Source organism: Idiotropiscis lumnitzeri, chromosome 3 (genome assembly GCF_059441095.1).
Source record: "Idiotropiscis lumnitzeri isolate Australia: NSW breed Sydney's pygmy pipehorse chromosome 3, RoL_Ilum_1.0, whole genome shotgun sequence".
NCBI classification, from domain to species: domain Eukaryota; kingdom Metazoa; phylum Chordata; class Actinopteri; order Syngnathiformes; family Syngnathidae; genus Idiotropiscis; species Idiotropiscis lumnitzeri.
In genome coordinates, this window is record NC_142393.1 from 20,830,562 (window position 1) to 20,843,350 (window position 12,789).

A 12,789-nucleotide genomic window follows, 5' to 3' on the forward strand; every position below is an offset into this window, starting at 1 on the left:
CGTACTAGATTCGATATGTCATCGCTTGGAGCCGCGTGTAGGTTGTGTCGAGAGCAGATGCGACATGACCACTTTAATTTATTGATTAGACAAAGAAACAATAAAAAAACTGATGTCAAACAATTCAGAAGCAGCCAAGCCTTGATGCTATTAGCCCCGACTGCGTACCAGCGAGCTTTAAGCAGCCACTTTTCAAACACGGCTAATTGCAATAACCTGCAATCATCTAAAGAAATCTTGAAAGTTATTGGTATGAAAATTAATATGTCATGGTATTTAGAAGCAACACTACAGTACTACCCGACTTCTAGCATTGTTTGGACTGACAGCCAGCTCTGCAGAAAGCATTTCAATCCACAACTCAAAACACACGATTTTAGCAAAGTGTAGAACATCTGATAACACCACGCATCACCACTATAAGACACAAATATTTTACTTTCATTTATGTGTTTTGCTCTTCTTCTCATTCGTTGATTTCATTTCTGCAGACATTGTATTTGTTGCAGAGGAGGCGTGTGTAGAATCTAAGGAGGTTGGCGTGTGTCTTTGTGCGGAAGGGCCATATGCCCCTTGTTTGTAACCCTACCCGTAACGTTTACAGAGAATTGGGACACATCTTGCTTGTCGTGAACGTACATTTCAAGGGGGAAAGGTCAAGACGAGACGAAAGGGGTGCTATTGGGATAGGGCCTAATTTCAACAAGACACAAATAAGCATGTCTTAAGTGTGATATAACTCTATAACTCTTCTTTTGGCGAAAAATCAATTTTGGTGAATCGCTACAAATTGTAAAAAAAAAAAGAGAATATTTTGGCATGTTCTTTAGATGTTATTCAAATTTCTAGCAGTCCACATGGCTGTAGGGACGGCTTTCGCTTTAAGTACTTTTAATGCCACGCCAGCAGGATTAAATTTCACAAATGTTGCAGTGGAGAGGGTCTTGAGAATAACCAGTAAAATATTAACATTCCCTCATCTTCATATAAATGGTGGATTAATCTGGATGACACAACTGCATCATATACAGTAGGCGGAGGAAATTTATGACGGTGTCCTATTTGATGCTAAACCAAATATGGATTGTTTGGCCTTGTTGGAGGTCCGGATATTTTCTAGTATCAAGTATCAACAGACTAACGACACTGGTTGGTGGTTGAAGGATTTTAGCCTCAAGGCTGTCCATTGTAGGTATCAGCGTACATGTTGAGTGGAAGATATTTAACACTGTAAGCTGCAGTAAAGAATTTAAGCCGCAGTATCCCCAGAAACTACACGTGCAAAAGGTATTAAATAAATGAATGGACATGTATTAGAGTCTACTGTTATTAAAGGACCCGGTGGAATAATAACAATAGAGACAAAATATGTTTGATGCACATTAGCGGTTTGCAATTCCTTTAAAAAAAACAACAAAAAAAACCTTTGTATTTGGTGTTCATCTCTGCATTAAACTTGCGAGATTAGCATAATAACAAAAAAAAACATTAGTTGAAATATTTCTGCAAAAGGAAAAAAATGTTTTTTGTTGCGCAGCAGATTATCTCTCACAATTCACATACAATAGTATTAAGAAAATATATATGGTACATTATTACTTATGGTTTCTCAAACTTAAAAAATACACACACGCAAACGCCGTCATGCACACGCGCACGCAGATACACGCAAGACACACACGCAAACACTCACACGACCTTAAATACACGTTTGTGCTTTTTCCTCTTTACTGGTGATTGTGTTCCTAGGCACCTGTTGAATGTGCAGTCTTAACTCTCCCGCACTAAACTCGAAAAATGACCCACAAAGGAGGTTTGTGCTGAAATCAAACATTTTAAAGCGGATGTCAAAGCCCCTTTTAAAGGAGCAGAACCACCACGTGCTTTCCACGAAAACACAGATGGATCACGACAGAAAGAAAAGAAAAAGTGTTATTTGAAATGGTAGTCCTCGACGAGATTCTATATGTGGCTCCAAAACACTTAGAGCACAGCCGACAAATCACATTGTGGTCACACGACCACACATTTGTTGTCGGCTAGATACAGGGTGCATCTGACATTACCTTGCGCGAACATCATCTGAAAGCATTATTTTTATTTTATTTGACTATTTGTGATCATTATTTATGATGCCACTTGTAATTTGTATACACGCTATCTTTCATCAACTGCATGTAAGCTTCGCTCCTCAAGCCACTGCGACATTAACACCTTGTGAAGTACTCAACAGTAGGACACAAATGAACACGAAAATAAAAAAAAACAAGCACAAAGTACCAAGACATTAATTTAGTAGTCTTTATAGGGCAGTAATGATACTTGCAAATTGAAAGACCATTTTTACTGAAACATTTTAATAACTATTTTGTTTCCATGGAGAAAATCATGTGGACTTTGTGGATAATACTGTCCATTTTTTTTTAACAGAGAAAGCAGCACATATTATTTAGTAGCGTATATTTCACTTGCTTAATGTTTGTATTTAAGTAATTTAAATTATGGTAGTTCATATTGTTCCTGTTTAAACATTCTTGATGGTTTTGCCTCTTTTCTGAACCATGTTCTGATGTCATCACCGGAACCAGAAAACTGTGACACCATTTAATGTCCTAAGCAGCCCTGAGGCAAACAGGATACAGGCAATCATTTATTTATTTTGCTTCTATCCACATTACACCGTTGGCATTTGACACAATTGATGGTGTCATAATCATGTTTTGACAGTGTATTAAAAACTTAATATATTAAATTTGGTGAATTGAAGGTTCAACATGAAAACCCAATTAATGCCCTTGTCACCTACCTGCCAGAAGATATTGCCTGTCGGGTTTTTGAGTGACACATTATGGCAGAGGTAGTTTAGGTGAAATGATAAAAACTCACTCACAGCGTACTCCCTTTTCAGGGCTATGCAAATAACCATTTCTAATGGATACACTTCAAATCTTTCGGGATTAGTCTATCTCTCTTTCAAAGTGAGATTAAATTATATCTGATAGAAGATAGACCAGGTGCCTGAGGTGAAGATATGCTCTTTTTCAATGCTCTACCTCTTTGACATTTTTCTCTAAAACATTCAGTCATTATTGTTACATCTATCTCAAATACTTTAAAAGATATCTTACTCAATTTGCTCGAGCTGGCTGGGGTCGACGGTGAATGTATTTTGTCTCTTGATTATTTGCAAGTCTTTTCCACGTTTCTTTACTGTTAATCAGATGTGACAAAAGAACTCAAGCACAAAAATTAAATACTGTGTTAAAAGTACTCATTCAGCTTTTCTGCTTAAAAACTGATTTGATTCCTTTACTAAAATAAAAAAAGAAAATCAGATCACACGAGCGTCATCTATCACTTTGTGTTTTTTCAGATAAAACAGAGATTTTCAATTTCAGATTTGGTTGAGTCATTATTGGAGCCAACAATATTTGCAAATAATGCCATGCATTTGGAATATTTCGCTTTTCCGAATCTGTTGAGTCATTGTCATTTATTGCTCCCTGGTTCACAATCCTCATTGTTGCTGCTGTCCCTCAAACACGCCGCTGACTTTTCCTCTATTTCTCATACGCCATGTCATCATCCACAGAAGTTAAAAAAAAGAGAGAGCATGCCTGTTTTGATAGCAAGGAGTACAAAGCACTGATATCTGTACTTCATCACTTCCCACCACTGGATATAGTTAAACTTATTAGACAGTGCTCATTCCAAGTCTTGCTTCAGCCCTTAGCTTTCATTTCCGTGTCTTGCCTGCTGCCAGCAAGGCCGAGGGGCTGAGAGTGTGATGTTACCGCTTGCATTGGATGCAGACTCTCTGCCCTATTCAGCTTGGGGCTGTATTCATGAGCACTCTCTCCTGCTGCAGGCTGTGAATCTCATTTCGGGCTGTGACCTGGGAAATTTTGCAGTGATCTGTTAGGGTAGGAGATTGAGATGAAACTTCTCAGGGATTGATCCAAGTTGCGAAAGGATTGTTTTGGTTTTACTTTACGGCAAGAGGTTGGATGGAAAGAACGCAATACAAATGCCACTCTTAATATGCATGGCGAAATGATAAATATTCCATGTAGATGAACACTCCCACGTTTTTAGTGACACAAGAACAGTGAGATCAATTCCCCTCAAACAAATAACTGAAAGCATCTATGTGAAAGCCTTGAAAATCTCAAAAGTCCCAAGACTAATACAAGTTTACTGATAATATTAATTCGCAGGGGGTGAAATGATCAAAGACTGTGTTATGAACATGTTACACAGTAACAAGGAAAGAGTTTGCCGTTGTTTGCAACTCACTTAATGACTGAATTTAATTCACCAGTTAAGAAACAGTTGGAGGCTAAATGGGTGGATTTGACTTTTTTTCAGTAGGCTGTGATGAAAATGAGGACGCATCTCTGACTTTGTCGAATGTAAAACTGTGCAAATAATGTACAAACTACCTCATGATTTACTTTGTCCCAGTTTTGAGAAAGTGCTTGAAAACTAATTTTCTTTTGTCCTCAAAAGACACAAGACATGGATCAACATTTTATTTTTCATATAATGTTCTGTTTGTTGAGGAAGCTATGTTAGTCTCGGCTCTTTTTGAAATGTCCAAAATGAACACCGAATTAATTAAAAACTGAAGGAAGCTCAAAGAGTGAGGGAAGGCATTTAAGAGGATCTATCACAATAACATGAGATGAGTGGGCTCCAGCAGGGATACCTAAGGGACAATAAGCTCGATAAGTAGCCTGCCAAACCACCAGACAAACTGCAGATCATTAAGTGTCGGTGTCCTGATGATCAATATCCATTTATCTTAGTGCAATGTTGTTGACGTTACCATCGAGTGGAAAAAGTACACATTTAAGAGCCAAATTCAAGAGTTCAGTCATTTTAACATGAGAACACACCAAAAACTAAATAAAACAAAAAATAATTGTACACTTGTGCCAAGAACAAACATATTTGGAACACTGCCGAGTGTGATGGGGTTGAAATGTTTCTTTTTCGCAGTGACAAATTAAATACACAAGGGCCTTGACATACAAGTTTAATCCATCACCATCTTCGCATCACAAAACATTTGTATCTCAAATCTTTCTCCATTAAAAAAAAAAAAAAAAGAAAATTCTACTTTGAACGTGCTAATGCTGCGCCTCTTGTGGGCTGTGCAAAACAGACGAATATATGGAGACCTTTCAGCTCCGCAGTAAATTACAGTTATATCGTCGTCATTCTTCACAGAGGATAAAGAATGTAGGCGCTGTGCCACCTTTTATGTTCAAATATCCACTGAACAGTTTATCTTCATTTTTGGAATAAACATCTTTTGGGTGTGACAAACTAACTGCCAAGGTATAAGATATATAACGATAAAAGCATTCTAACAATGCTTTCCCAAGAGTGAGTACTGCATTGCAAAGTCAGCTTCTCATGAGGGCCTGTTTGGGAATTCCTTTAGCTGCTTCATGAATTGTGCAGCACAACGGAATGAACTATTACATGTGAGCTGGGGTATAGTTGGTCTCCGATGTAAAATACAAATTTAAGGGAAGTCAAAATTAAGTCTCATTCTCAAAAGCAGCAGGTAAGATTACGTAACGGGGAAAACCAAGTATTCGAAACATCATTGCAAATTAACAAAAAGAAATGTTGACTCCACTAAATCAAGAGCACTGAGGGGTTTCTTGCTCAGATGAGGCAAATAATTCTGAGAATGAATCCCCACTGGTTTCAAAGATCAATGCCTAATTTGTAACCAATTGAGAACCTCTTAATGGTCCAGAACCCACACAGCTCCTTTAAGTGAAATTCCCACTATTTGTTTTGACACCCAGCGGCTTTCTAGCTCATCCAATCCTCCGTCTTCAGGAACCTCAAGGCGTCATCAAAACCCTCCTGACAGAGGGACTGCATTCTGTTGGTAGGTGGCGGGAATAAAGCTTGGTTCAGTCTTTTGATGTTTTCCATGGAGAACTGTGGAGACCATAACATAACCCACATTGAAAACAATGCGTCAACCTCTAGGTTTTTTTTTTATACTTGATTTTTAGTAAACGTGTGACATTATGTTGATCCCCGAGGGAGCATATTTTTGTTCTATTAATTATACACAGATGCGATCCACACACATGCATCATGGATTGTGAGGGCATCCAGGAAATTGAGAGTTGGTCACAGTGATGCTGCACATTGTGCTGCACAGCCACTGCCCACTAAAACATGTTTCCCAGCCAAGGGTGCGTGTACCCCTTGGGGTACATGAGCACACCGCAGCGGGTATGTGAAAACATTTAATCATTTTCTTTCAAGATCAATAACTTGTGCTACAGCCGCAGAAAAAGCATTTACTGAACTGCTAATCCTCACTGAGGTCATGCATGGACAAATTGGTACAGAATAACACAAACATTCATGCAATTGACACACACGCACACGCAAACACAACAAACGCTTGTGTTGTAGCATACAATTATTTATCAGTAAAGCACAGTTGTAGTACAAAGTGAATTTTATTATCTTTATTTATTGCTGACTGTTAATCTTGATGAGCTGAGGGCTGTCAGTAAGTTCTCATTTTGAAATTGAAAAAAATTGGGATTGATAATTTCTTCGAAAAATTATTTGTTTTCACTTTTCACTAAAACCATAATAGCATTGTCATCCAGATCTGGCAAAAAAATCTCGACATATCAACATTTTACCCATATCACACAGCCTTAGTGTGCGGTGTACGCGCGATGACCAAAACAAAATGTCTGTCGAAGAATAAACAGAAGATGCTGGCATTTTAATCAATTAATAAATTAGCTCCAGTCTTTCCTCGAGGGGGCCCTCCGCACTGTGAGGTGTGGCTGGCCATCTCGCGGGGGACGTCCTCCTGGAGGCTCCTTAGGCCCGGGGGACTCTGCACCACGATCAGAGTCTACTGTGATCAATCTGAGCTGTCATCTCAGTGGTGGTGGCGCCCCCTGTGGCTGCGGGTTGTCATTTCTCTCAGCGAGGATGAGCTCCCATTGGTACGCTTTCCTCATATGGAATTTCTGTGGCTGCGATGTCTTTTTAAACAGTTTATCAAGTGGTGTGCATGTGTGTGTTTTGCTTATGGATATTCTTTTTTTGTTGGAAGTTATTACTGCACAGCACCTTGCGTTGGAGTTTTATGTATGAAAAGCGCTTTATAAATTACATTTGATTGATTGATTGAAATACACTGCAGCAACTCGTTTCCTTATTTTCCCCTTCATTTTTATTGCACGAATGACTGTGAAGTACGTTCTATAAGCACTCTGGTCATAGACTCACGCCGCTTCCGAATTTGCTATTATTCCTTTTCAAGTCACAATCACAGAGCATGCAGCTTCTCCAAATTTGGTGACTGCTGACCACACAAATACTGTAAGGATTTGTGCTCGAAAATACTGAAGAGGTTTAAAATGCACAATTGTTGGCCTATCAGCTTTGGAAGAACAAAATAGCTCTTAATATACTCGACACCACAGGGTCAAGATAACATTTGAGAGAAATTTGACAATCACATCTTTGCTGACTAAGATTGCAAGGAAGAGAATATTTGGCCCAATTATCAGCATGTGTGCATCCTACTTCAGAGGCAACTGACTGGGTCCAAATCATTTAAAGATCAAATTTAATGTGAAAGAGGCCAAGGTTTTCGATACAAACCCAAACTAAAATGCGAAACAGACTGGGGGGTGAAAATAATTGTTTTGTCTTGCATCTCACCTGCAACTAAATACCGGTAACATCCAGGTTGGTTACCATTTAAAACTACTAAAACATTTCATGACAAACTAGGAAAAGCAATGACGATCTATAGCGAACATCCACTATAAGACTGCAGTGAGCTATAAATGCCACACAGAATTGCTTCCAGGCTTCATTGTAGACAAGCAAACTTTGACATGTCTTGAAACACCCTGAGGCCTGCCTGTGTTTGCCACCTCCTCTCAAATTTAGATCACATTCAAATTTTGTGTTGGTAACACTACTTGAGATCTCAAGGTGTCATTCTTTGTTCAACTTTGACAATGGAGTCAACAGCACTTGAGAGCCTAAAAATTGAACACCGCACTGGACAATGTTGCAGCTGTGTGCTTTTTATGCGAAAAGTTTGTTCCTCAATTTCATTACCAAACCAACAAAATATATCATTGTTTTGGCTGTTTTGGATAGTTTCATGACTATTCCAGGGGACATTAAAACACTTCTATTTTGTTCATTGTTTTATGTATTTTTTTTTACGGCGGAAACACGCATACCAAAAATAACAAAAATTGTCATACATACCATCATGTTCATGTTGGCCAGCCTGAGTTGTGTCTTGAACGCATGGCCCTTGTGCAACGGACTCACGTCCTGCTGCCCTGCGAACGGAGACACGGTGATGGTTCGGCCCACGGGCAGGATTGGTAGACTGTCAGTGAAGCCTCCATCAATCCATTTCTGCTGACAAACACGAATGGTATAGAAACAGCTTTAGGGGAAAATAACAAATAAATCACATGTTTTAGCTGTGACAAGGCCAAGTACCTCTCCTTGGAACTTCACCGGCTGGAGCCCAGCATAGACTGGCACAAAGCTGCTGGCTAGGAGTGCCTTAAGGGAGAAACCAAAAAGTAATACAAATCCATTTGCGTGGGTCAGGGTCTAAGACAAATAATTGCTTGAAATGGTGTCAATAATATCGTGTCCGAATTTTAGTTAACTGGGTCATCGTGTTTTTGATGACATTCAATGTCTAGCAAGCTGAGATTTGTTTTATTGTTCTTGTATGTGCTTATTTTTTGTGTTTTAGTTGGACTGAAGGCAGTGATCGTGGTTATATTTTGGACTAAAATAAGGATAATTAGTTAATTAAAAATTCTGATGGCCCTGGGTGCACACTTTGTGCATGCAAGGTTCGTAGTAATCACTGTAATTTTTGCATTTGTGCTTTTGCTTTACGTTATGTGCTACTGGGAAGCCCACAGTAGTGCTGCTCGGCAGCTAACAGCGGTGACAAATGGGTAACAACAAAAAAAGCAGCATCTGTGCTCATGTTTGCAACCAGCATACCATTACATTCACACCGTAGCAAAACAGTAATCTCCTCCATATTCGAGGTTCATGTTTCACAAATGTAACTATTTTCAATTTTCCTGTGGAACCTATTCTATTTGATATGCTCTGAGATTCCACATTATTGTGCCAAATGTTGGTCTAATAGAAAAGCAGTACACTGGCATCAAGGCAGTATGTTGAAGTGACATTTTGAGTGAGAGACGAACTTATTATGATGGGGTGGAGCTAAATTTAGTCTGCATTGTTAGTGGAAGTTATGAAACGTCTGACATGTTTTTTTTTCCCCCTCTTCGACATTTACTTTTAAGTGTAATGTAAGAGGTCATACTGAACAATTTTCAGACGATAGTTTGTGGTATATCAATAGTTTAAACAATTAATATATGCAATTCTAAAACATTTTTTTCCGTCCATATAGCATGGGATTGCTTTATTATGTTTCCAACAGGATAAGCGGTTCAGAAAATGCATTGAGGGATGATGACATGTGTATGGAAGTTTAGAAAAATGAATTTGACTAGTCAATCAGTAGAGGCTCAATCGTCAACTGTCTCTAAAAGATTATCCTGACCGATTGTCCTGTGGCGTGCTAGGAGTGATTACCTGATTATCCTCCCTGATATGGATAATAAAGATATACCTGTTCAGGTGAACAGCCTGATACAACACATACAGTACGGGAACAGAGTCGTGGGTTGACTTTATGGAAACTCTGATAAATGATAAGTTATTACAGGAACACTTTACAATTGTTACCAAAAAGTATTGACATGTAAGAATGGAAACCAGAATTTATTTGCACGTGCATCGACTGATACAGTAAGACCCAACATTGTCACATGAAAAAGGTTAACATGGTTCAAATGGGTGCTGTTGAGGCTACCTGAGAGGAAGCATTGTTTTGAGCGTAGTCATTAAAATGTGTCCTTTCCAGAGTCTTGATACTAGCCACACTTGACATGTTCATAGATAAGGAAATTAAATGGGTGTGTGTTTGTGGGTGTTCACCTGTATGAGCTCCTCTCTAGAGTTAAACTTGGACACAATGAGGTTCTTGCCACTTCTGGAGTGTGTCAATGAGACATGGAGGCGGTCAGATGCCAGAATGTGCGCATCAACAGGCAGCATCTCCTCAATCCCTTCCCTGCAAAGTAGCAGATCCTTGACTCAGGTGTTTTGTTTTGTATTTCCCCTGCTTCAGTTGCTTCTATCCTACGTCTGTTGTGAGGTTACCGAAGCTTGGACATGAGATTATATCCAGGTGTGAGTGCTCCAAATCTCTGTTGTCTCACGTTTTCAGCAAAAGTGTATGTAAATTCTTTGCAGTGCTGGAAGAGAAACAACAGAGCAGCAATATGTAAAGAAAACATTAAATAATAAAGCACCCGGAAATGCTCAGTGGTAAAATTTAAAGATGAGCTTGCAAAATACAATTTCAGATCTCATTTCAGTAGATGAAAATTGTGACAGTTGACAAGAAACATTGAGTGACTTAACCTTTAAGCTCAACTGCATGAGACATTTGTGATCATTCAACAGATTACTCGACTTGACGACTCCACAGTGACATTCAAAGCATACAATGACTAGTTGATAATCACATGGTTTTGTTGTTGTCCAACAATATTTTATACCGACTGGTTTTATTTTGAAAGCCAGACTTTATTGCCTACTGGTTGACATAACTGACTGGGAGGCTGTTAATACCTGCAGTTGTGTGGAACACTTTGCAATGTGGAATAGCTTTAGTCTGTTTGAAACACTCAAGACAGTAGACAGTGCGGCAATAACAAAGTGGAAAAAAAGTGGGAAATTGTTTGACTATACACAAACAGGTCCATGACAATTTGCAAACACCACCGCTGCATAAGTGAGATGTTTGTTCAAGTTTGGCCAAATTGTGCAAAAATGCAAACAAGAGCGAGAGGATTATTTTTTTTCTATGGCTGGAACTACAATTAATTGCCATCATCCAGTGTGCCCTCTGACAAGAATAAGGAGGGAGATTGTAATTAACCCCAACTAGACTCAATTCCTTTAGAATTTTTTCGACCCGCATGTTCTGCAGGATTCATTTAATTACATTTTACATTCATTGAAAAAAAAATTCAGGCAATACTGCACAACCTCAAACACAACAGCTTCCACTTTTTATGATGGTTTTTAAATTCACGTCATTCTCTTCTCTGCCACCCGGAAGTACTCTGGCACCTACTCAGAACAAACATTCTGAAAAGGTCTTATGAGAAAACCGTCTACCTTGACTTTATCAGGAGCCGTAAGCATGACGGCAGCAACAAGGGCCCCAGCTGAGGACCCCGCACAGGACTTGAGCGAGGCAAGCAGCTTGTCCCCATGACGGAGAAGAGCCCCCACAGCTCCCAGGTGGTAGATGCCCAAAAAACCGCACGCAGCGAAGGACAGATTCACTACAGGCATTCCTGAACGAATACATAATATGATTATATCAGAGTTTCGACCACTTTTCGATGGTGACTAACTGCACTGATTGATTATGTCCAAGCGTAATAAGAATTAAAGCCTAATGAGTTCGAACGTTTAGCTAAACCCACAAGAAGTTACTTTAGTACCCCAAATGTGAAAACTCGATTTGTTCCACGGGGCAAAAATTAAAATTCAATATATTCAGAGAATGAATGCATACGTACGAGAGACTGTCACTGAGACTGTTGAGTGCAAAAATGCAGCAGGAAACAGTTTTAGTTCCGGGCTAATATTTTCAAAATAAACATTTTGTCGCCAATTGGAAAAAAAGAGAAGAAAAGAAAGAAAGAAATAAAGAAAAAAGAAAGAAAAAACATTCTCGCACACAGCTAGGGAAAATTTAGAGTGCAATTAAGAGAGCCCGGATTCTGTACCGTGCCACCCTAAATAAATGAATGAAGGTATGAATGAATGAATAAATAAATGCAGTACTATGGTAATCTTAAAAGAAAATCACTGGGAGGAGTGAAAGTCGCCTTGTACTATAGCAAAAGTCTGAAAGTGAATTATGATTTCCTTTATGGATCAAAAGTATTTTTACACACAGTCACAGGGTAGACATAGACACCGTCACAGAGTGGGAACCGACCCCACGCTGCCCCCACACAAATCGGGCGCATGTACCACCACACCATCAGTGGCTCTTGTTAATAATCCATAAAATACATAAACAAATAGATCAATCAGTCAAGATCTGTCACGGAAGAAATGAATGTAAATGGGAGAAAAAAAAAGCAAACAAAATAACAAGGATAGAAAAATGTTACGCGACAACATGCTGGCTAAGCGCCTACAAATATTTTTCAATGTTGTCTCTTTAAGGATTGTTCACTGCACATCACATCTGCTGTATGATGTGTGTGCATGTGCAGTGCCAAAGAAACAAAAAAAGTGGAAAAATATAAATTCAATCCAACCCACCTCGATGTGTTTCTTCACTTGGAGTATTTGTTGTTTGTGCATTTTCTCATTAGTGCTTTCTAACATGTAGAGAGAGAGGGTGCCTTTGCTGAACTGATCTCTGACTTCAGCCAACGCAATAGCAACATCGTCCTGCTTACTTGTACCAGGCATTAACTGCACGCATAAGTGTTTTTTTTTCCCGTTTTTTTTTTAAATTAACAATATTTAAGCATCTACCACAAAATTCAACTCGTTAAAGTTTGCAAGGCAAAACTCATGAAAAACTTCACTCCGATTGTCATAACCAGCTAA

General features: G+C 39.0%; 1 protein-coding gene across 1 annotated transcript; it reads right to left on the reverse strand.

The window, feature by feature from the left end:
- Positions 1 to 5,024: 5,024 nt before the first annotated feature.
- On the reverse strand, positions 5,025 to 11,779 carry pnpla4 (patatin-like phospholipase domain containing 4). The gene is made up of 7 exons (XM_088290929.1): positions 11,739 to 11,779; positions 11,329 to 11,510; positions 10,303 to 10,397; positions 10,078 to 10,213; positions 8,539 to 8,604; positions 8,296 to 8,451; positions 5,025 to 5,964 (listed from the first exon to the last, which is right to left on the reverse strand). Exons 2-7 carry the CDS (start codon positions 11,506 to 11,508, stop codon positions 5,833 to 5,835), a joined length of 765 nt encoding a protein of 254 aa, XP_088147055.1. The 5' UTR covers positions 11,509 to 11,510; positions 11,739 to 11,779; the 3' UTR covers positions 5,025 to 5,832.
- Between the last annotated feature and the right edge of the window lie 1,010 nt (positions 11,780 to 12,789).

Coding starts and splice junctions, on each gene's coding strand:
- pnpla4 (XM_088290929.1), bottom strand. CDS start 11,508: ATGCCTGTAGTGAATCTGTCCTTCGCTGCGTGCGGTTTTTTGGGCATC. Junction 8,605..10,077: donor CTAGAGAGGAGCTCATACAG/GTGAACACCCAC, acceptor TTCTCCCTTAAG/GCACTCCTAGCCAGCAGCTT. Junction 5,965..8,295: donor TGGCCAACATGAACATGATG/GTATGTATGACA, acceptor TGGTCTCCACAG/TTCTCCATGGAAAACATCAA.